This window comes from Folsomia candida, unplaced genomic scaffold, assembly GCF_002217175.1.
Source record: "Folsomia candida strain VU population unplaced genomic scaffold, ASM221717v1 Fcan01_Sc004, whole genome shotgun sequence".
Lineage (NCBI taxonomy): Eukaryota > Metazoa > Arthropoda > Collembola > Entomobryomorpha > Isotomidae > Folsomia > Folsomia candida.
In genome coordinates this window covers 5,008,153-5,032,228 of record NW_019091196.1, presented here as the reverse complement: position 1 = coordinate 5,032,228, position 24,076 = coordinate 5,008,153, and the positions used below count along the sequence as shown (strand labels likewise).

The window sequence follows — 24,076 nt, the reverse complement described above, 5'->3', positions numbered from 1 at the left end:
GAGACAAATAGGGACCAAGTATAAATTAGCAAGGACAACCATCCAGACAATCATTAAGAACTTTAGAGCTAATGGTTCAGTCCAAAACAAGGTCAGAAGTGGTCGAAAACCGATTTTGGCTCACCGAGAAGTACGCCACGTGCTCAACAAAGTCAACGTTACACCCTCACTTAGTGCTCCAAAGCTATCTACCGAGATCAAGGAGATGTTCGGCAAACAGGTTAGTCCTATGACCATCCAAAGAACACTGAATAAGGGAAATTTGAAATCCCACAGAGCAGTCCGGAAGCCTCTTATTGTACCGAGGAATGCAACCAAACGAGTGAAGTTTGCCAGAGACCACATTTCCAAGCCACAAACATTCTGGGACATATTTTATGGACTGACGAGTCAAAGTTCAATGTCTTTGGGTCAGATGGGCGTCGTAGAGTGTGGAGATATCCAAAAGAAGCTTTGAATCCAAAAAATCTCAACCCCACAGTTAAGCACGGCGGCGGGTCGGTAATGGTGTGGGGATGCATGGCTTCAAGTGGGGCAGGAAAAATGGAATTTGTTGACGGAATTATGGACCAACACAAGTACCAGGGAATACTTGACCGTAATATCCAGGAATCTGTTCGAAAACTTGGACTTGGACGACGATTTGCCTTCCAACAAGACAACGATCCGAAACACTCTGCCACGTCCACCATGGAATACTTCAAGAAAAAAAAATTCCGAAGCTAGAATGGCCTCCCCAATCTCCAGACTTGAATCCCATTGAGCATCTGTGGGACCACATTGAAAGAGAAATAAGAAAAAAATCTTTTTCAGGAATTCCGGGCCTAAAATCCAGAATTCGTGAAGTTTGGGAAACCATTTCTGAAGATGTGACCAAGAATTTGGTAAACTCTATGACTCGACGCCTTGAAGCCGTCCTTAAAGCGAACGGAGGCCCAACCAAATATTAAAAATTAATTGTTATAACATTCCTTATAAATTACAGTTTTTTTTGTATGTTTTCTCTGACTGGACGTTGATTTTTGTCCATCCAATTGTTTTCATTTTGAATTAAAATACATCTCTGGCCTAAAATAAATTTTTTAGCGGAAAACTAATAATGTGCTATGAAATTACGTTAAATTTGTGAGAATTTGATATATCAATGATGAAAATTGGTTCAGTAGTTCAGTGACAATTTGAAAATGAAATTGACGCGACTATGTGGACGTAGACATCTGTCCGACACTGTATGTAACTTTAGAAAAAACTCTAGATTTGAATACTATTTTTGCTTTCATATTTTTTCAATTCAAGTCAATATACCAGATATCGTCTCTTATCATCCTGTTATCCATCTGGTCGACAGTTTGTCCTCCAAAGGTGTAAATTCTATTCAATTTCTTTACGTAAACGGCATCAGTAAATGCTATTTGCTGATCTTCTTCCCCCGGAAAGTCGTCAACTGTGACCGGGGCCAACACATTTGTTTCAACATTATACGTCCAAACATTCGGGGAGGAATAGTTTGCAACGTTTCCGAAAATATAGATCAACTCCCCAGTCCACACCGTAGATAAGACTCCAGATTTATAACCAGTATCGGGTTGTAACACCTCGAAGGAGTCCATTTTTATGCTGTACTTGCCAACTTTGTCACAGGTCCCCCAAGGGCAGCCAAACAGGTAGACGCTGTCATTTCCTGTGTGAAGATAAGACTTTGAGAAACTTAAAATTAGAGAAACTTGGTAGTCCGTGGTCCACCATTAGGCTCGGCCATGGACGATTTTCAGGGGTGCACCGCTACCTAATGCCCCTTACCTACCTTATGGTACCCTAAATTACAGGATGTAAAGTGAATTGACCTAGGGTTGACCAGGAATAATGAGTAGATCATTTATACATAAGAAAATCCCAACTTTCACACCCACAATTTTTCAGGAAAGATAAAACTAATCGTAAGCCCAACAAAAGGGATTTTTCTCATTTTGATCTTTGAGTATGAAAGCTGGGAAGTTTTTGTCCAGAAATGAGCTACTCAGATTTTATGCTACACAGATTTTAAAAGTGAATGATCTATAGGATCGATCCTAATTCACTTTCAAAATCTGTGATTTAGGGTATCACACGGTAGGTAGGGGTATTAGGTAAGGTGGACCGGTGACGATTCTTGACATGGTCCATCCCTGACATACCTGTATGCACGCCGGACAAGCCACACTCCTGGAACGAGGCCGGCAGGTCGCTCAGCCTCGTGGATGTCGTCGTTTTAATGTGGAATGCATTAGTCGAGTTGTAAAAATTTCCACCCATTATGTAGCCTGTATAATTGTCGACTAAAATCCTGGCGGCAATCCATTCAGACGTCCAGTCTCCAATTATTGTCCAGTTGTTCGTGTTAAGATCTACTTTCATAATTCGTCCTGCAGTGTCTAAGCCGCTCAAGTAGTAAATCAGGTTTTGCTCAAAATCCATAAAAGCACTTCCCCAGACAAGGTTATAATACGAATTTTGAGCGACGGAGACTATTTCATCCGTGGAAATGGAATACCGTAAAAACTCAAATAGTAGCCGTGCTCAAATAGTAGCCGTTGCTCAAATAGTAGCCGTGCTCAAACAGTAGCCCTGCCTTTTTTCATAATTTTAAAAATAGTGACCTTGCCCAAATAGTAGCCCTGCCCAAATAGTAGCCCTGCCCAAATAGTAGCCCTGCTCAAATAGTAGCCCTGCCCAAATAGTAGCCCTGCCCAAATAATAGCCTTACTTGAATTATAGCCGTGCATCAACTTAACCACACATCTCCCAGCCAGGTCATTTAAGTAATTCAATTATAATTCGATTTAATCGCAATTAAACACAAAAAATCGAAGTGAACACCAAATTCGACTCATCAAAGAAATTGATTAAGAGGAGGTTTAAACAACAGAATTGTCATAGACTGCGATTCTAGGGGAGAAATTGGTGCTGTTATTAAAATTTAATTGGAGATTGATTCTGGAAACATAATTCAATAGCTGTTTGCAAATAGTAGCCGTGCTTCTTTCCGTCATTTTATAAATAGTGACCCTGCCCAAATAGTAGCCTTGCTCAAATAGTAGCCGGGTCCCAGACACCAATTTTGTAAATAGTAGCCCCCGGCTACTATTTGAGTTTTTACGGTACCTCGAAATGATGGCAGTACTGTGGTTAAGAGAATTGCCGTACCCGTCCACGAGGTAAATGTAGTCGTCCCCGTCGTATATCGGGTTCAGCAAGAATTTCAGAGCGGGCAGTTTCGCCGAGGACTTGATCGCTCGTAGATTGGGTTTCGGCGTGGTACACGCGTCGAGAGGTTGGATGACCAGGGTGCCAAGGCAAAAGGTAGCAACGATAAGATGTGATCCGCAAGCCATTGTCCTGTTTCTAGAAAAAAAAGTATACATTAACTTCGACTAGTTATTAAGGGGTGAAGCGAAGCGAAATCCCTTTACGGGAATGACTTGTCGTCTGTCTGTATCCACGACAACTTTAGAAAGGTTTCGAATTTCGACGTGCGGTTTTCACAGTGTGTTTGCCAAAATGTTTCTAATTTTTTGGCGTGACCATGTCGCTTCGCCCATTTACTACATTTCGTTTGCAAGGGTTTATTAATAATTACGTGGTAAAAATGTTGGCATAACAAACCTATTTATTTTACAGATATGCAGGCAGGCACAGGTGTGAGTATTTTTCTCTGATGTCTGAAAGTGACTAATGTCCTCTAAAATTGGGAGCAAATATATATCGACATGGTTGACAGAATGCATCAATTTATTATTTATTTGTGCTTTGTAATTGTATTATCTGTTTATTGGGATGGAGGAAAGTTGTTGAGAAATTAAATTTCAGCTTTGATGCCAGAGTCGTGGCTTATCGAACCAGTATGTATATATATATATGTGTGTGTAATTGTGTGCATATGCGTATGTCAATGCATACGAATTTTACAAAGTTATCATTTTATCAATGACCTCTTGAATTGCCTCGCTATGGGGATTATTTTTTTAGCGTTTTACGATAAACAAGCAGATCGTGCAAATTTCAAAAAATTGGCTTGTGGTTTGTCTGTCTCGGGGATATTTTTTATTTAGATATTTGTCAATTCTTACTTGTTTATATTTTTGTTGTTGTTTTTGTGTATAGTTGTTTTGTAAGGTCTGCTGCTTTGTGTGTGTTCATCTTATGTGGTATACTCTGCTACGAAATTTCTTAGAGCGACGTAGCAGGGATTAGGATAAAATAAAAATGCGAGCCGTGGAAATCCGCTGGTTTTTGGAGTTTGGTTGGTTGGTTCAGATGGTTGGTTGGTTATTTTATATTCTGTAAAGAAACAACAACACATAAATATTAGTTAGTGACCAGTTCGAATCCCAGCATTATTTCCAAAAACCCACAATCCCCGACACAGACCACTCAACCAAGAAGCCATGGTTGAATTTGGGTCGAGGTTTAACTTGCACTTAAATCGTATCCAGGAATTTGAATCAACCCTCTTCCAGTTTAAGTATGTGTAATAAAAAAAATTGCACTTGGTGTCCTTAGATTTTGTTAATTTCCGACAATTTCATGGATTTTAAATCTTGTGATTTATTACCCGATTTTGATCAATTTGAGCTTAAAATTAAATCACGAATCCAAAAGTAATTATTCTGCATTTTGCAACTGCATAATTTTTAATTCCAAATATTTAAATGCATTAAACGGAAAAGGGTTAAGCTGAAAATTTACAAATAAATTATATATATTTAATGAAATTAAATTGAAATTTTTCCATCGTAATTTAGTCAATATTATGTACATATGGCAGAAATGATTTTAATTTCGACTTTTTCGTTTGAAGACAGCCGACGTAAAACTTTGTAAACTTTGTAGATTTATTGCTAACTCACGTTGATGATAAAAATTGCGAAATATCTTGTACGTATTGTTATGGATTTCTAGGTTTTCAGGCATATAATATTTCCTCTATTATTTTAGAAATACGCAAGGTCCTGAATTTTACTTACAATGAGGAGGTGTGAGGTGGTTATCGCCGATAACCACCGGACTAATTTTAAATTGTTCACGCTCAAAAATAAGCCCACCCATATTTTTTCGTTTTCCTGAATGGGCATGTTTACACCCTTAGCGGAATTTTCAAAAAAAATTTCAGCCAAAATTCGGATTTTTAAAAACGCTGTAACTTTTCGAATTTTAACCCGATTTCAAAAATTGAATACAATTTTTGTTCAGAATTACTTCCCTGAAAATATAAAATTTCATTTTCAAAAATTTTTTAATTTTCAAAAAATTATCGTTTTTTTCATTTCTAAAAACTCAGAAATGGCATGAAAATATTAAATTTAAAAAATTTTTGAAAATGAAATTTTATATTTTCAGGGAAGTAATTCTGAACACAAATTGTATTCAATTTTTGAAATCGGGCTAAAATTCGAAAAGTTACAGCGTTTTTAAAAATCAGGATTTTGGCTGAATTTTTTTTTGAAAATTCCGCCACGGGCGTAAATATGCCCATTCAAGAAAACGAAAAAATACGGGTGGGCTTATTTCTGGGCCTGAACAATTTAAAATTAGTCCGGTCCACATTGGCGATAACCACCTGACACCTCTCCATTGTTAGTTACGTGTCTACATAAGGTTAGCTCATTTGATGGTAAATTTTGTGACCGAGAGCTTGGGACGAGTTTGGGATTATTTTTGGAAAAAACTTCGTTGCCACGCGAAGTTAAGGCCGTTTTCATGTAAATTTATAAAATAATGATTTAGATTGTCATCGCCGGTAGTGACCACGATTAATTTACACCGCTTTCATGGCTCGGTGCCATAGAAAAGGCGTCAATTTTATAAATATTTTATAAATTTACATGAAAACGGCCTTAACTTCGCGTGGCAACGAATTTTTTTCCAAAAATAATCCCAAACTCGTCCCAAGCTCTCGGTCACAAAATTTACCATCAAATGAGCTAACCTTATGTAGACACGTAACTAAGTAAAATTCAGGACCTTGGAAATACGTAAATCTTTTACATAGTCTTTCAAAAATATATACTTACATTTTTTTGTAAATATATGTACGATATGTGGACCGAAAGTTTTTTCTCAAAGAAATATGACCACACAAAATCCAGAGCATTAAATTCAAAATACAAATTTCATATTTTTATGTACATATTTCGTATTTTTCCGTTTTTAAAAATATTGAATGCATATTTCAGCGATTTTCAACGAAATACATATCCGCCCTCTGCTATTATAAAGGTCAGCGAATTTTAATTTCCAAAGCCACACAAATCTCAACCAGGAGGTTAGTCGAGTGCACGAGCAAAGTTTTGATCTCTATTGCTTGTCCGGATAATATGTCGTTCGGGACGAAGCCAAACTTGAGCGTGGTGGTGAATCCAGGTTGAAGGGACGAATTTGGTAACTCGGAATTAAAAATTTCCTTGCAGGAACCGTCGTTAAAGCAATATTCTTGTTTGTAACGGACAGGTCCAGCAGCGCCTAAGATTTACGTACAAATTTCAATATGCCGCGAGCAAGTTAGCACTTGCAAGAAATAAATTAGGCCAGAAAGCGTTTTGTTTGCAGGTACTGTTGCATTAAGAGTTCCAAGTGATGCACGATTACATTAGCCGAATCAGCATTTATTTTTAATCGCACTTTATTTTAATTTTGACGTAAACAATGTGTACTTTTATTAATTTAAAAAATTTATTTAATTTCCCAAATTTTAGACACTAAATTGAACGATTTTTACGTCAAAATGAAATAAACTGGTATTAAATAATTTAGAACAACTTACGCGGTTCGGCTTATTCGGCTAAAAAACGTAATCGTGGATCACTTGGAACTCTTATAGCAAATGGAACAGTAGGTACCTGCAGAAACCCACTTTCTTGCCGTTATTTATTTCTAGAACAAATGCAACAGTAGCCTTACTTTTACTTGGCATAAATGTAAACTCGCAATTATAAGTCTGTCCAGGATTAAAATATTCATCTCCATCCCAGCCACTTATCTTGAAGTCGATAAGAGTACTGACACCTATAAATAATTGTGGAAGTAAAAGGTTATCAACATTTCTGATATTGCTTGTAATTTGTTTATAAAAATATATATTTTATACTTGTTACCTCCGCAATTTCGAATTGGAGGCAAGCCTGGGAATTCTGGAAAATCTGGGAATTCTGGAGTTTCTGGAATTTCTGGAATTCCTATCCCGCCCAGGACCGACACATCCTTTCGTTCAATTGCAACATAGCAATTTGCAACGCCTGCGAATATAGCGAGCAAGACGAGTACCTTGTACATTTTTGCGCCGAGATTTGGCCGCTTAAAGAGTGGAACAAAAATTTATAACTGAACAAGGTTTCAGTGGGGGACGGATCTTATATAAAAAAAAATACAAACAAATATATGGCTTTCCCATCGTTCCCGTTCTCGGAATAGGTAAATTTTCTACACTTCGGAGAGATTAATTGGCCATAAATTATTGACAATTAGGCTGTTGTACCATTTGAAATGCCGACAAATATGTATGATTAGTAGAGATTAATGGGTATATAATTTTGAGGAAGTTCTCAGTATTTGATTTACGCACTTGTATTTTTAAGATTATGTATGGAAGGTCGTATAATTTTATGTACCTCCTGACGCACATGCTTCACTTATCAGGTGACTAATTAATATGGAAGGTAAATGAGTGTATATGGTGTGTCTCAAAATGAAAAGATAATTTTGTGATTGGTCATAATTAAATTAACATGCATTATCCAGTGCTTGTATTTTTACAGTTTATTCCTTCAATAGTATGTAATTTGGTCCAGGTGCATGATTATCTTTACATTTTGAGACGCACTATATACTCACCTAACAGTTAAAAATCTAAAACTCACATATTCCGTACTGGTATTGATTTGGTAATAACTTACTACCTAATTGATAGTAGTTTGTTAGTAAGCGGAACAAAAATTACTAAGCAGAAATTTCAGCAATTACTGTGTAGATAGTATGGTTTGTTCTTAAGTGTTAAGCTGTTTTTAAGCTTTCTTAAAGCAAGTCAAAATTCATCTGTTTTGATCATTAGAATTTTTATTTGTTGATTTATTGAATTTGCATTGAGAATTTTACAAAATTTGGCAAATCTGTACAAACAGTTTTGTAACCCTTTATGAAATTTGGTTTGATTGATTATTTGAATCTGATTATTCTGTGTTTAGCAAATAAATGTTTTTAATTTCAACAATTTAAATGCATTAATGCAGCTGAAAATTTGGTGCAACTATTTATTATATTTGCATAAATTTTTCAATCATAATTTAGTCAATATTATGTACACAGGGCGGATATGTATTTAATTTCAACTTTTCCATATGATAACGACCGATGGTCATACCTTGTGAGTGTATCCCTAACTCCGATAGGGTGCAAGAATTTCAAAATATTCATACATATTTTTACATACAACATACTTATTTCTAGATTTTGAGGTAAACATTTCAGATATTTCCGCTATTATTTTTAAAAATGCGTAAATATTTTCCAAATTTTTGTTCAAAAATACATTCATTTTTATGTTAATATATCTACGATGTGGCTCCGAAAGTTTTTTCTCAGAGAAATAGGACCACACGAAATCCAGAGCATTAAAAAAAATCAAATTTCACATATGATGTGTACATATGTCATTTTTTTCGTTTTTTTTTTGCAAATATTGAATGCATATTTCAGCGATTTTTTCAACGAAATACATATCCGCTCACTGCTACTATAAACGTGCGATGTCAACGAATTTTAATTTCCAAAGCCACGCAGACCTCAACCAGGAGATTAGTCGAGTGCACGATTGAAGTTTTGAGCTCTATTGATTGTCCGGACAATATGTCGTTCGGGGTGAAGCTGAACCTGACCGTGGTTGCGAATCCAGGTTGAACGTTAGAAATTGGTAAGTCGACATCAATAATTCCCATGCAGAATCCGCCGTTAAAGCAATATTCTTGTTTTAAACTGACAGGTCCAGCTGTGCCTAAGATTTACGTACAAATTTCAGCATGTCGCGTGCAAGTAAGCACGTGCAAGAAATAAATAACGGCAAGAAAATGTTTTTTTGCGGGTATTTTGACCTGCAAGAAATGCAGGGCGCTGGAAACTACTTTTCTCATCGGGCGGATCGCTAGATGGCGCAAATTTCTTGTAGTTCCTTACACCTTGCATTTTTTGCGTTGCTTTGCTTGGCCGTACAAAAAATTAGCAAACCCGCTCATTTTTTTGAAACACTTAAAAAATTAGCTTTTATAATTGTACGAATTCTATCTAGCAGCACTTACTTGGCATAAATGTGAGCTCGTAGGTATAAAGCTGTCCAGGAGTAAAATATTCATCTCCATCCCAGCCAATTATCCTGACGTCGATAAGAGTGCCAGCACCTATAAATAATTGTAGGAAGATAAGGTTATCAATATTTCTGATATCTAAACAACAATTGGGCGCGTCATTTTTAAATGCATTCCTTTTGTAAAAATGGCTTTAATTATAATGCCTCGGCCATAGATTTGTGTCGGGTAAGGTGTTTATAAAAAATTACATAATTTGCTATACTTGTTACTTACCTCCGCAATCTCGAAAGGGAGGCTTAAATCCTGGAATTTCTGGAATTCCTATCCCGCCAAGGACCGAAATATCCTTCCGTTCAATTGCGACATAGCAATTTGCAACGCCTACGAATATGGCGAGCAAGACGAGTACCTTGTACATTTTTGTGGCGAGATACAGTTTTTAGCCACTTAAAGAGCGGAATAAAAATTTATAACTGAACAAGATCTCACTGGGGGGATGGATTTTATATTAAAAACCTACAGTGCAGACTCCATATAGCCCGAGTCAGGGACATAGTCCCTGACTCAATAAGCCAGAGCCCGCTTCTAATTTTTTTACGAATTGTCCGACATAATATTACCAAACTCCTTGTTGTGGATAGTTAAAAGTCTATTAGTTTCTATTATTTGGTACCAAATTTTTGAATTAGTTACAAACAAATGACTAGTGGAATTCTTTAGCATCCTGAAGTTCTAAGCTGTATGCATGTGCAGTGGTTTTCAGCAGTGGTTTTCATCCTCCATATCAAATTTCAGTTCGATTTAACGATTTTAAAAAATCAGTATGGGTCACCCCATAGGGTCACTCTGGTCGCAGTTTGCTCACTTTTAACTTCATATTCTTTAATTGGAAGCCATTAAGTATCATTGTGCCGGATTTCATCTTTTTAAAGCAATTTCTAAAAATCGGTATGGGTCACCCCACAGGGTCACTCCAGATAAAAATTTTACCAATATCATATCATATTCTTTCATTATGACCCATTAGCAACCTTTCTACCAAATTTCAGCTTGTTATGACGATTTTGAAAAATCGGTATGGGTCACCCCCTAGGGTCTCCCAAGATGAAAATTTTTCCACCCTGAAGTTATTTTTATCTATTAGGAGCCATTAGCAACCTCTGTACCAAATTTCAGCTCTCTACAACAATTTTGAAATTTTGGTGCATAAGACCCCACCCACTCCGATGACCCCCACCGGTCAACCACTGGACCGATTTCGCCCATCTTCGAACTCGTTTCCTAACTTTGTCCAATATGCATATGGTAAAAATTTCAAGTCAATCGGTTCAGCCGTTTTGGCTCTATCGTGCCGGACAGACAGACGGACAGACAGACGGACAGACAGACTGACAGACAGACGGACGGACATGACGGTTCCATAAGCCCTGACTCGGGCTAAAAATACAAACAAATATATTTATGGCTTTCCCGTTCTCGTAATAGGTAAATTTTCTACACTTCGGAGAGATTAATTTGTCATAAATTCTTAACCAGATTATGAACAATTAGGCCTGCTGTTCCCGTTGAAATTCGGCAAATATGTATGATTAGTAGAGATTAATGGGTATAAAAATTTTGAGGAAGTTCTCAGTATTTGATTTACGCACTTATGTTTTTAACATCATGTATGCAAAGGTCGTATAATTTTATTTACATTCTGACGCACATGCTTCATTTATCAGGTCATCAATTAATATGGTATGTAACAAATGTCAGATTTAGGGTGCTGAATATCTAATAAATAATGAGACAACTCATGACAACGTCCTAGGACGTCCTATTTCGCACCGAAACTCATTAAGCTAAAACACTATGGTTTTGCAAAATTTGGCAAATCTGTACAAGCTGTTTTGTCACCCTATATATATGAAATTGAAATTTGGTTCCATTGATTATTTGCCATTTTTAAAGAATTTCATACACAGGACAAGTAGGTAATCTTATATGCCAAATTGCTGGGCACGTTATTGTGACCCAGAATTTATTGGGTTGTCCATGAATAAAATCCGTTGCGTATTACCATGTTAATGAGCTTTACTGGGTTTTAACCGAGTTTTACCTTAGAACTATATGCTAAAAGTTGAAAACATTTTTGACACGATTTTATTTATAAATTTTTTAGAAATTGGAATGAAGGTGCTAATTTCCTGAACGATCAAGATTGATTAGAAGCTTAAAGGCGTTTGACGACCCCAAGCTGTCGGCCACACGCGGGGCATTCGTGTGTTGTGTCCTTGCACTTGTCCACGCAATATGGAATGAGACAGCATGGCCAGCACCTATAAATTCAATGGGGGTATTCATACGACTTCAGAATATTCTCAAACAAAAAAATAGACCTAAATTCGAATGTTTCGGGTGAACCACTAGCAAGAACTGTCAGTAAGAAAGTGGTTTCTTATTGCAGCTATGTTTGACCTGCAAGGGCGCATGAAACTATGTCCTTAAATAAGTACGTCATTCGGCGCGTGATTACATGGCGCCATGGCGCATATTTCTAGCAGTTTTTTGCGCGTCGCATTTCTTGCTTTGTAGTGCAAGAAATGAAACAAACCTCGGAGATGGACAAGGTGCAAGAAATATGCGCCATCTAGCCTCGCGACTTATGAACTTCAGCGGCCGGAAGGGGTTTCTTGCGCTTTGCACTTCTCGCAGATCAAAAAATGAAAAAATAAAAATCCTGCAAGTTAACAAAAATATCTGCAAGAATCTTTCTTGCCGTTATTTTTAGCATGCGGTTATTTGGCCGCCTTACATGCAGATGCAGAGCACAATTGCCACAAGATGGGTCATCGATCCAGTATCATATCGAACTGAAGTTGTGACGTTAGCTCGGCAGTGGGGGCAGTCCGCCCGGACGGATTGATGCTCACGTAGAGGAGCGTCTGCAAAATTTATTTTAACGTAGGACTCGATGTACGAACGATTAACAATCGCTACATTGTTAATCGTTTCTCAGCTCTGGGAATTTATGCTAAGGTGTAAAAAAATAGGGTATAAAAATAGGGTGTAAAAAAATACATATCTGAAGAAACAAAATCGCTCATAAAGGAGAGAGACAAAATGTACAAATTATCAACTACTGATCCGTCTAATCAAGTACTAGAAAAGTTGGCTAGGCTGAAAAAAGGTGTAAAAAGAAGCGTCATAAAGGATTCAAGAGAGAAATTCAATAAAACCGTGGACAAGCTGCACTTTTGGGGAGCAATGCACAAATTATATCCACTTCTCAAACCTACATCCCAAATCCAATTAGATGCAAATATGGTCAACAAATATTTCGCTGACATCTGTACACGTGACCTTATACTATCGCAACCGAGATTACCTTGTAGACCAAGTTTTTCTTGGCCGGATACCGTTGATTTCAAATTTTCATCGATCACCGCGCTGGAAGTTAGAAAATCATGGAAACTAACTAAGAATAAGAATTCTACTTCAACTGATAATCTGGATATGTGTAATATTATGTTAAATCATTGCATGAAATCAGATCACTTTGTAGGTCAATTATCAACTCTCTTTAATATCTATATAAATAGTGGGACATTACCAAGTTTGCTAAAATTATCCAAAGTTATCCCAATTCCCAAAAAGCCTAATCCAACTTCGGGTAATGACCTGCGCCCTATATCGTTGCAACCAACAATTGCTAAATTATTTGCAAAGTGTATTTTTGAACAGCTCTTTAGCTATCTTGAATACAACAAAATGTTTTCAAATTTCCAGTTTGGTGGCAGAAAGCACCATTCAACAGCACATGCATTAATAGCAATAACTGATTATGTATATAAAGCCCTTGATAATAACAATTTTGTCATCTTCATAGCCTTAGACATACGTAAAGCCTATGACCGCTGTGACCCAGAGGTGTTATTACATAAATTAAGGTAGTACGGGATTAATGAGAAAATTATTGAATCATTTCTAACTGACAGAAAAAAATTTGTTTACATGAAATGTAATAATAGATGCTGTTCTTCTGATACGTTACCGACAAATATGGGTGTGGCTCAAGGTCTATGTTTAAGCTGTCTTTTGTTTCTCATAATGATGAATGACCTGCCACTATGTATTTGTAATTCTTTGTGTATAAAATTTGTGGACGATACGGGAATTTTAATCTCTGGTGAAATCGGTAATATTTCTGAAACTGTTAGCAAACTTGAATCTGATTTATTAAATATATGTAATTGGATGAAAAGTAGCAGGCTTGAACTGAATAATGATAAATGTGAAATGATGGTCATTGCTGCAAAAAAACATATCCAATATGTTCAGGATATTAGTGTTAAACTGGATGGAGTACCCATGAAAAGAGTTAATTTTATAAAAATTCTCGGTATTATAATTGATAACGATTTAAAATTTAATTTACAATGTGATAAGGTAGCGGAGAAATGTAACTTTGCGTTATGGTCGCTATATTCATTAAAGGGAGTCCTCGATGTAAGACATAAAATAATGGTGGTGCAAGCCTTAATTTTACCTATTATAATGTATTGTTGTCCGATTTGGTTAGTTGGGAGTAGCAACTTAAAATGTATTAATAATATTTTACGAAGATGTGCCAGGTTTGTGTATGGTAAATCTAAATTTGACAGCATTTCTGATGAAATCATTGTAGATCTCGAGTGGTTAAATGTAAGCAAACTTACAACAAATTGTCTTTAATATGTATAATAATATCGGACCGGGAATTTTCCGGGACTATATTTGTCAAGAGAAAAGAATAGTAAGGGCAACAAGAACTGTAACGTATTCTGAGCCTAACATTATATGTAATGGATTAATGAGAAAGTCATTTCAATATAGGGCGTCAAAAACGGTACTGAATTTACCGGTACGAATCACTGAAAAGTTAAGAAATCTAAGTATAATTGAATTTAAACGACTAGTTAAATGTGAGCTTGTTCATGAACAATGTACCGAGAGAATGGTGGAATTATTTAATATTTTAGACGATCATGATGCACTTTGATAAATTGTATTATTTATTTTCTTAAATCTATTGTAATGACAAATTTTTTACCTTGAGGCGTAATAACCCAGCATTGGGGTGTCTCATTGAAATAAATAAATCAAAAATCAAATCAAATCTAAAATCCTGAACGACTAATGTGTAGAGCAGGGAGTGGCTAAATTTAAAAAAACATATACACTCCGGATTTTGACAGATTTTGAAGGAAGAGATCTCAAATTTAGGAAGCCTTCAGAAAAATTGGAACTCCTCGAAGCTGCATGGCTTAAAAAACTCGCCTAGTAATCAATTGACTGACTACAAATAGTGGTCTCAACGGTGCGGTTCGGTTCGGTTCTTGGAAGAACCGGTTTAGAACCGAGAACCAGAATTGAAGAACCGAAACAGAACCGAACTTTTTTTAGTTGGAACCGAACCGCAACCGGACCAAACCGGGACCGAACCGGCGGTTCGGGTCAAACCGGTAGTGTTATTAATATGCAATAAACAACAAACAATGCTAATTGACGTGTTTCTGATGAAATTTCACATATAAGCCAATAACTTAACTGTATTTAAACAAGCAAATTCGAATACATGTCAACAGCAAAACCACTTATGTATGTATTATTGAAGTTAGAAAACAATTCCAAGTTTGGGGTGCAACCAAGTCAAAATTTCATTTTGGAAACATTTGGGGTGTGACCAAGTAAAAATTTCATTTTGGAAACATTGGGGGTGTAACCAAGTCAAAATTTCATTTTGGAAACTTTGGGGTGTGACCAAGTAAAGATTTCATTTTGGAAACATTGGGGGTGTAACCAAGTCAAAATTTCATTTTGGAAACTTTGGGGTGTGACCAAGTAAAGATTTCATTTTAGAAACTTTTGGGGGTAAACATTTCGTTTATGAAACTTTGGGGGTGAAAATTTCATTTTGGAAACTTTGGAGGTGTCATCAAGTCAAAATTTGGTTTTGGAAACATTGGGGGTGTGACCAAATAAAAGTTTCATTTTGGGAACTTTGGGCGTGTCATCAAGTCAAAATTTGGTGTTGGAAACATTGGGGGTGTCACCAAGTCAAAGTTTCATTTCGGGAACTTTGGGGGTGTGGCCATGTCAAAGTTTCATTTTGGGAACTTTGGAGGTGCGGCCACGTCAAAATTTCATTTTGGAAACTATGTGTATTTCGGGAAATTCGTAAAACTTTTTCGAAAATATGATTAACTTCGCTAATGTATTTATGTATGAAGTTCGGTTCAACCCGAACCGGCCGGTTCGGTTCGGTTCTCAAAGACTTGGAACCGGAACCGAACCGGTAATAAAAGTTTCGGTTCGGTTCGGTTGTCCGTATAAACCGGAACCGAACCGAGCCATCGGTTCCGGTTCGGTTCTATGAGAACCGAGAACCGTTGAGACCACTAACTACAAATTTGTCGTCCAGGATTTTAAAATGAATTCTCACCGCCGAGGAAAGATTATTAGAACCGAGCTGATTTTGACAATTTGTCATCGAGTCCTCTGTGAATTGCTTGCTTACAATTGGGACGCAAACCATATTCAACCCAGATTATTTTTTGACTGCCTCAGTTTGAAAGAGCAACACTTTAGAAACAACGTTTATCGCAGCGCTTGCACAGATGCAAAATTTCAGCAAGTTTTGAACCCGGAAGTTCGCAATATGACAAAAAATTATCTGGGTTGAACGTTGTTTGCGTCCCAATTGTTAGTGGAAATAACGGAAAATATGTAATTCAAGAAAAACGTACTGTTGGGCATTGGTTGGGAAGTTACTACCGGTATGGCCGTTTGGGCTGTAGATTGCGGTGGGGGTGGGTACTGCCCTCCTTGACCATGAAAATATGGAGGTTGAGCTGCGTATCCTGGATCGGCCATTTCTCTCAACGAACGAGAAATGTACTTCGGTGTGGCTTAGTAAAATTAGTAAAGCAGCAAAATACCAGACTTGTGCAATGTATGTAAGCAATCGAATTCGCTTTGTCCGAACCAGTCTTTAATTAAAAATTGTTTTGGACAAAAACAATTTTTGCACGTTCAAAAATTGGGCAAAATTTTGCAAGTTCTTTATTTACGACTTTAAAAAAAATCTATGTATGCACAGATGTGTAGTCTCCTAATTAATTATTACCCTTTGTGTGTGTAATGCCACGAAATTTGGAAAAAAACTTTGCACCAAATGGGCAAAAAGTAAATTCAATACACGATATCCCACTAATAATATTAAATGACAAATTTTCGAGGAAACTTTGAACGGAAATTTAGAAAAGAAAAGTTTGGGCTTGTATAAATATCCGAACTATGGACCGACTAAGTACTTGTGTATTTACTGTTCAGCCAGTATTAATAGTCTCAATTCCTTGGAAATTTTTCTGAGAGGTTATTTGGTTTTTTGAAAATATTATGAAATATCTGCCGGGAAACCTCTCAGATTTTTTTCAGACTATTAATATCAGCTAAACAGTAGTATTCATGTAGGGATGCGGAGGGTATTTTTTCCGTGTTATATAATCAAGTTGAGTGTTTTATACACATTCCTAGCCCATATAACTATTTGTAGTCTTATATACACTCAGAAATAAGTTGGTAATAAAATCACTGCATTTTTTACTACACATGGCGGTAATTTTACAGTTCTAAAATCTTTGCCGTCACGGGCAACAAATAGTGTGAAACCGATAGGAATAAAATGTCAAATGGGTAGTAACAAAAATACTAAAAACTTTTACTGTTTGGAGTAATTTGATGTGAAACTGGGAAATATGAGCATCGTATTTATCGTATTCATCCTAAAACCCCTTCATATTATGTAAGCTGTAAAGATTAAATCACATGAATATGCATTTGTAATATCACTCCAGTAATGCGCCAACTCTACCACAAAAAACGCCCAACGAAATAAACGAACATAAAAAAGTGGTGGCATATGTTTAGCAAAATTTAAGATTTTAATGTGTAACACACATGAGAATTATGTTTTTTACCGAAATAAATATGACCTCGTGCCCAGTATCATGGATTACAAATAATCGATGGTAAAAAATGTTGACAGCGTTGATTTTGTTTTGAAATTTATTTTAAAATGATACCCCGAATAAAAATTAAGTTCAATTTAATTTTGGACCACACCCCCGAAAGCTGTAGGGAAGTCCTATGGATTCCATTATAATGGAATCAATCGGACTTCCCTATCGGAGTTCTCGGATAATGGATTATCCGAGAACTCAAAATCAAACGGCGTTGAATTATGTTGATACGTTCGTGAGATATCCTGTTTGCGGGCGGACGGACAAAGCGATCACAAGAAGTAGCTGATGCCGTACAAAAAATATGTTGATAGTAACATCATTAAAATTCTCACTACAACACGTCAGTAATTATGGCTACATGTACCGGTTTAGGTAATAAAGTAAAATATTTACCATCGCCGGCAATGAATAGTGTGAAACCGATAGTAATAAAATGTCAAATTGGTAGTAACTAAAATATTTATGGTCCAAAACTTTGTACTTTGATTTTAAACTGGGAAATATGATTACCACGAAGTGATAAAACCTCTTCGTGGATTCTGGCGTGGTTTGAAAGAGTTTCATGATAATGTAAATAAAACAATATGCATTTTAAATTAGTGCAGATTAATTAGATATTTATTAACCACCAATTTTAGACTAGATCTAAGGTGATTTAGGAATTAAACTGTTCATTAATTTACTTTACTTTATTTATTTACTTTATTTTTCGTTCGTCTTTATAAAGACGAACAATTCTACTGTTGTACTTCACTTACTATCAAATCAATTTTCCGGAATAGCATTTGCACCACCACTCTCCAAACTATCTTATTGATTATTGATATCGGTGCATAAACATTTTTGTTGTGAAATGAAATGTTGTGAAATGTTGTGAAATGAAAAATGTTTATGCACCCTGATTGATATTATCATTCAGACTAATTATTTAAATTATTGCATTAATGCCAGAGTGTGCAAAAAGGCGCCTTTTTGGGAAACAATTCATGCCCTTTTCTGTTTCAATGCCAAATTGCTTTTTTGCGTGCCTTTTTCCCGTTTGATGCCTTTTGCTATTGGGCATTGCCTGGACCATTTTACAAATTTGTAGAGTTTCTCAACGGGTTCGGGTTTTCATCGGGTTTCGGGTTTTTATCGGGTTCGGGTTCGGATTCGGATAGGGTTTTCAGTATCCGAACGTTATGGGGTTCGGATACGGATCACGCTTTCAGTATCCGATTATTATCGGGTTCGGATTCGGGTTTACCTCCGGATTATCCGAAAACCCGATTCAAAAAATTTTAGTCCCAAAAAGTTTTTTAAACATTGCGAGGTGTTTGAAATAACTTGTCATTCAATTAATGGAACATTCATAAAATACGTAACCAAATTTTAACCATTTTTGGGTCCTACCTCTCCATTCCATGTAAACATTACTGGATAGAAATTTTAACAGGATAGTAATAAGAATATAGAAATTTATTGATATATGGCCGGTGGCCCTCATCAAATACATGGAATTATTACAGAGTTAGATATGTAAATGTATAACAGAGTAGTCGGAGGATAGTGGGAAAACCTAGCTATGGTGGAGAGCTAGGAAAACCACTATCACCTCTGGGAATGTGGCCCAGAGGTCCATTCGGCTCCGACTACAGACACCCAGGCAGGACAAATGAGTGATAGGGATCATAGGCAGATCCCGAGAGATAGTGGTGATATCCAAATGAGGACGGCGTCGGGAAGGCGGAAGCAAGACGAGCGAAGGTTGTTGGGCGGGGTGTCCACGGACCACGAAATACCCTAGCACCCTTTCGGGTTCGGGCTACGTGTCCCCTTCACGGTCACACAGTGTGACCAGGGCCGAACGACACTACCCACTTGCCCCTTCACCCACTCCTCACAACACAACCGGGTCATGGGACCCCCGTAGGCCCGACTACGCTGCCCACCGCCATGCACGACCCCGTCCTCACTCTTCCACCAACCACCCCCACGGTCACTACCCCGATATACCAAACAATGACCTACCTGGGGGAGTCCTCCATGGCGTAGATCCTCCCGTGCACTGGGTCCGGCGAATCCATCTTCGCCTGATGGCTCAGCTTGTCGTTGCTGGGACGGGTGTGGCAGGGGGTGTCACCAGGCACGCAGGTGGGGGTGTGAGTGCTCACATGGCGATAAGGCCTTGGGACACACTTTACTTGCCCTGGCACACCCGCGACCCAGATGGAAGAGGATCCAGTTGCAGAGCGAGAGAGAGATACGTGGTGCACGGTTGGATGCCAAAGAGGAAACAACAGGATAGTAATAATAACCATGAGTGATGGATAATATTAGGGGAAGAAACAAAAATTTATGCAGTAGAAGGTTGGTTTCTTTTTTAACACAAATAGAAGTTATAAAATTGAAGCTCGAAGTTGCGATTTGTTATTAACAGTTTAAACAATAATTGGGAAACAAATTCATTAATACACAAATGAGCTTATGAAATTATTTTATACTTATCGGGTACTTATCGGGTTTCGGGTTCGGGTTCGGATGGAGTGTATCGGGTTCGGGTTCGGATGGAGTGTATCGGGTTCGGGTTCGGATTCGGATCGTTCTCCAAACAAATCGGATTATCGGGTTCGGGTATTTATCGGATTCGGGTAGATGGTATCGGGTTCGGGTTCGGGTTCGGATGAAGGATTTTGTACCCGTTGAGAAACACTACAAATTTGACTATCGACAAGAAAGAGTGATAACAATACAAATCACGTGTCAATTCCAAATCCTGTCACGACTTATGGTTCATAATTGTAGTAACAATGAAATATGCCAGAAAAATTATTTCTTCTAATTCCGGGACTCAAGAATCTCATCTTTGTCCTTTTTAGTTTAACTTTTTCTGTAAACATTTAGCAGTTGGCGTTAAACACTACCAGATATCTATTAAAACTTTAACATAAATCTTCTTAATTTTTGTTTCTGCTACAAATTCCACAATTCAACAAATTCCACAATTCAACAAATTCCCACGCTACACTTTTTTAATTGGAGAAGAACTAGAAAACTTTCGTAAGGTTTTAAGAAAAAATTTTTAACATTTGTCCCGTTAACTAATGTCAAAATTATAGTAATCAACACGAAAAATGCTAACTTTGTATGTAATATGCAATGGGCTGATTTTTAATTTTGTAAAGCACATTTTTTAGGTCCACATTCAAATCAAGCTGGAATGAATTTGGATAATCATTATTAACTTGCTTAATGTGATCGTTATGTCCGTCCGTCCGTCTGCAGGCAGGATATCTCTAGAACGCCTCAAAATACCTGTGTGTGTCAGTGGTTTGACGCAACTTTTTTTTATTTATATTCGTTTAACACGATTTTATTCAAAATTGTCCATTTTTTTAAAGAAATTGGACTGAAAGTGTTGATTTCCTGAAAGATCTAGATTTATCAGAAGCTTAAAGGCGTTTGACGACGCTAAGGTGTCGTCCACACGCAGGGCATTCGTGAGTTGTGTCCTTGCACGGGTCCAGGCAATAGGGAATGAGACAGCATGGCCAGCACCTATACAAATTGTATACAATCATTCAAGGTGATGAATGTATAACATACTAATGAATTAAATAATGAATTTCATGATTACTATAGGGAGCAGCCCTATTAAACGAAGACTTTGTCCGTCAGCAAGATAACGGGGTTTTACCTGGGTTCAAACTGAGTCAGTGTCTCGTGTATTAAGCAAGTTACGAAAACGATCGATCTATCAATGATATTTGGCAAGAAATAAAAATGAAAACCAATTTTTTACGATGGGCTTTTCACGTCAACTCTTTGTAAACGACGTAGATTTACGAATCTTTTTCATGAATGGGTATGAAACCGCTCAACAAAATTGAATCAAGGGCGAAAAAAACACTTGTTTACCATCCTTGTATACTCACCGTTTCGTAATATGTTACCTAATTTTTTAGAGTGAACTACTTGCTGGCTTACCCAAAGAAGCAGAGCACAACTGCGAAAAGGTGAACCATCATTCCAATACCGTATCGAACGGAAGTCGTGATTTTAGCTCGGCAGTGGGGGCAGTCGATGACGACGGGTTCATGCACGCGGGGAATAATAACAGCTGCAAAATATATTTTAGCTTATGACTAATCACGAAAATCAATACATTTTTAACGTGCACTTGTACGCGAGTTTTGAGTTTGAATTGTTGCGTCTCAACTTTCCCTTCTTCGATATATTCAAATTGCGATTTTCAAACTTATTCAACTCCGTGGGGTTTTTACAATATGAAGTTTTTAATGCACTTAAAAATCGATAATTATTAGGGTTACAAAGTTAGGAGGCTAGAATTTTGATTTTTTTCTTAAATGAGAAAATGTTTAATTTTTACTTGTTATTTTCATCTATTTCATATTTATTTCCTCATAGAAGAAAAAAATCAAAATTCTACAGTCGTAACTTTGTAAGTCTAAAAATTGTCGATTTTTAGATGCATTAAAATCTTCATATTGTAAAAAAACCCACGGGGATGAATAGGTTTCAAAATCGTCATTTGAATATATGGAAGGAAGAAGGGAAAGTTGAGACATAATAATTCAAACTCAAAGCCCGCATACAATGCCACCTTAATCAACTCTAAGGTTGAAACAGCAGAAAATATGTAATGTAACAAAAACGCACGGGTCTGTACTGGCTGGAAAGTTACCGGTGGTGGCGGTGGTGCCGTCGCAAGGGGCTGCATGGGTGGAGATTCCGCAAAACTTGGCATGGGTGGGTATTGCTGCATTGGCATCGCTCCTTGAAAATAGGGGGGTGGTGCTGGAGCTGGGTACATTTTCTCAGTTGGATATTGATCTCCTTGATCGGCCATTTTGTTTCAACGAACTAGAAATATATACACTCAAAATAAGGTAGTAATGAATCATTACCATGCGGAATGACTATGTGGCTCTACCACGTCGGTTACGATTTGTCGCAGAAATGATAATAATAAGTTCAGGGAAATTCAAATTTAATACATAATGGTATTCATTTCCTTAATATTTGGTAATAAATTTGAATTTCCCTGAACTTATTATTACAATCTTTACGACAAATCGTAACCGACGTGGTAGAGCCACATAGTCATTCCGCATGGTAATGATTCATTACTACCTTATTTTGAGTGTATATATCCAGTGTGGATTAAAGTTAAAACAGTAAATCAGCAAATAACAAATATCTTGTGCCGTTTACTAAAGTCAAAATCAACACTAAAAATGCCAACTCGAAATATTTCGTAAATATTATGATTTCCAGGGGTGCTGCACTCATAAAAAGACCAGAATCTGTGTGCGGAAGGCTAAAGTCGTACGAAAGTGCAGGTTTTGTGAAGAAATCGCTCCGAAACCGTCTGGTTTTCCAAGTTCGATGAATTTTAGAAATTTTATCAACTATTAAATAGATCTTGAATGCACTGCTGGTCAGTTACAATTGTACTGCGATCCCAATGTAATTTATTGTTGTACTATATATAAGTGTACCAATATACAACGACTCAATTCAAAAATATGGCATGGATAAGATTGGAAGACAAATGTTCATGCATCAACCAAAATTTATAGGTAGTTAATCTAAGAAGGTAGTCGCATCTATACAAAACCGAGCTACAGTGACCGCGGACAGAGGGACAATGTCCCCACGGTTTTTCGATTTCCCTATCATCTGCCCATGTTATATAAACCCCTCGATTCCCTATCTTGCAATATTTAAGTCCTCACATGTACCCACAGCTTCCGCGGCCACTGCCGAGCAGTGATGGGTTTGATTGGATGGACCGTATTTTTTGTCCCGAATTTTTGTCTAGTGTTGCATAATAAAGTACATACCTAAATAAGTACGTCCATTCCACACCCATCTATCTACAGGTCTGTAGCTTTATGTCAAAATGAATCATTTTAAGATTTTAACCACGTCACAATTGAATGGATCATTCCAGTCATGTTTCACTCAACTCAACCACAAAAAACGTACAATGAAATAAACCGTGTCAACGAACATGAAAAGGTGGCATGAGTAATATGTAAAATTTTAATGTGACGCATGAAAAATGGAAATCATGCATTTTTGAGTTTTGTTGACCTCCTCCTCTCGGTCGTGGGTTGGTCTGGTCAGCCGTCAAAAATATTGAAATTTTCTTTAAAATGACACACCATATGAAAATTAAATTTAGATTACTTTAGACTTAATTTTGGACCGCACCCCTTGCGCACTAATCGGATTTATCCTGTTGTTAGCGAGCACAATATCCAATGAAAATTATGTGAATTTTGACCTTTGACCTCGTCCTCACCGTCATGAAGGTCGAAAGAATTGAGCCGTTCGGGACATATCTTGTCTACCTACGGACGGACAGACAAATTGATCACAATAAGCGGCTGCCACCATTTAATGATATTTCGGCAATCCTGTTATTACCATGAAGAAATATGCGAAGGGTTGGGTTATGAAACTTATACCTGGTAAAGATAATTCTTCGAATGAACACATCAAGGACAAAATTTCATAGTTTGGATTGTTGTATGCGTTTACTTATACATATGTACATGAGTCAATGCGTTGGTTGAATTGAGCCTGGCTCAGGTATTTACATAATTTAATTAATTATGTAGCTATCTTTAGATTGAAAAGGCTGTGAGGCTAGTCAAATTGACGCATACATAACACGATACATACAAA

General features: G+C 37.1%; 4 protein-coding genes across 6 annotated transcripts; all 4 read right to left on the bottom strand.

Annotated features, from left to right (window-relative positions):
* Window positions 1–1,144: 1,144 nt before the first annotated feature.
* On the bottom strand, window positions 1,145–3,746 carry LOC118435366. The gene is made up of 3 exons (XM_035851350.1): window positions 3,643–3,746; window positions 2,175–3,381; window positions 1,145–1,681 (listed from the first exon to the last, which is right to left on the bottom strand). Exons 2-3 carry the CDS (start codon window positions 2,452–2,454, stop codon window positions 1,287–1,289), a joined length of 675 nt encoding a protein of 224 aa, XP_035707243.1. The 5' UTR covers window positions 2,455–3,381; window positions 3,643–3,746; the 3' UTR covers window positions 1,145–1,286.
* A 2,008-nt stretch (window positions 3,747–5,754) lies between these two features.
* Window positions 5,755–7,342, bottom strand: LOC110848974. Its single transcript, XM_035851354.1, has 3 exons — window positions 7,131–7,342; window positions 6,937–7,041; window positions 5,755–6,498 (listed from the first exon to the last, which is right to left on the bottom strand). The coding sequence occupies exons 1-3, from the start codon at window positions 7,306–7,308 to the stop codon at window positions 6,257–6,259; spliced, it is 525 nt and encodes a 174-aa protein (XP_035707247.1). The 5' UTR covers window positions 7,309–7,342; the 3' UTR covers window positions 5,755–6,256.
* Window positions 7,343–8,117: 775 nt separating this feature from the next.
* Window positions 8,118–9,770, bottom strand: LOC118432864. Its single transcript, XM_035851460.1, has 3 exons — window positions 9,606–9,770; window positions 9,324–9,422; window positions 8,118–9,022 (listed from the first exon to the last, which is right to left on the bottom strand). Exons 1-3 carry the CDS (start codon window positions 9,748–9,750, stop codon window positions 8,781–8,783), a joined length of 486 nt encoding a protein of 161 aa, XP_035707353.1. The 5' UTR covers window positions 9,751–9,770; the 3' UTR covers window positions 8,118–8,780.
* Window positions 9,771–18,820: 9,050 nt separating this feature from the next.
* Window positions 18,821–22,885, bottom strand: LOC110849224 (cell death-inducing p53-target protein 1 homolog). Of its 3 annotated transcripts, none has more exons than XM_022096608.2 (4): window positions 22,713–22,885; window positions 22,040–22,243; window positions 21,347–21,479; window positions 18,821–20,917 (listed from the first exon to the last, which is right to left on the bottom strand). In XM_022096608.2, exons 2-4 carry the CDS (start codon window positions 22,227–22,229, stop codon window positions 20,812–20,814), a joined length of 429 nt encoding a protein of 142 aa, XP_021952300.1. In that variant the 5' UTR covers window positions 22,230–22,243; window positions 22,713–22,885; the 3' UTR covers window positions 18,821–20,811. The 3 variants fall into 3 exon arrangements, with proteins under 3 accessions (XP_021952300.1, XP_021952298.1, XP_021952299.1); XM_022096606.2 differs by having other exon boundaries at window positions 22,040–22,258; window positions 22,514–22,884; XM_022096607.2 differs by having other exon boundaries at window positions 22,514–22,884.
* Between the last annotated feature and the right edge of the window lie 1,191 nt (window positions 22,886–24,076).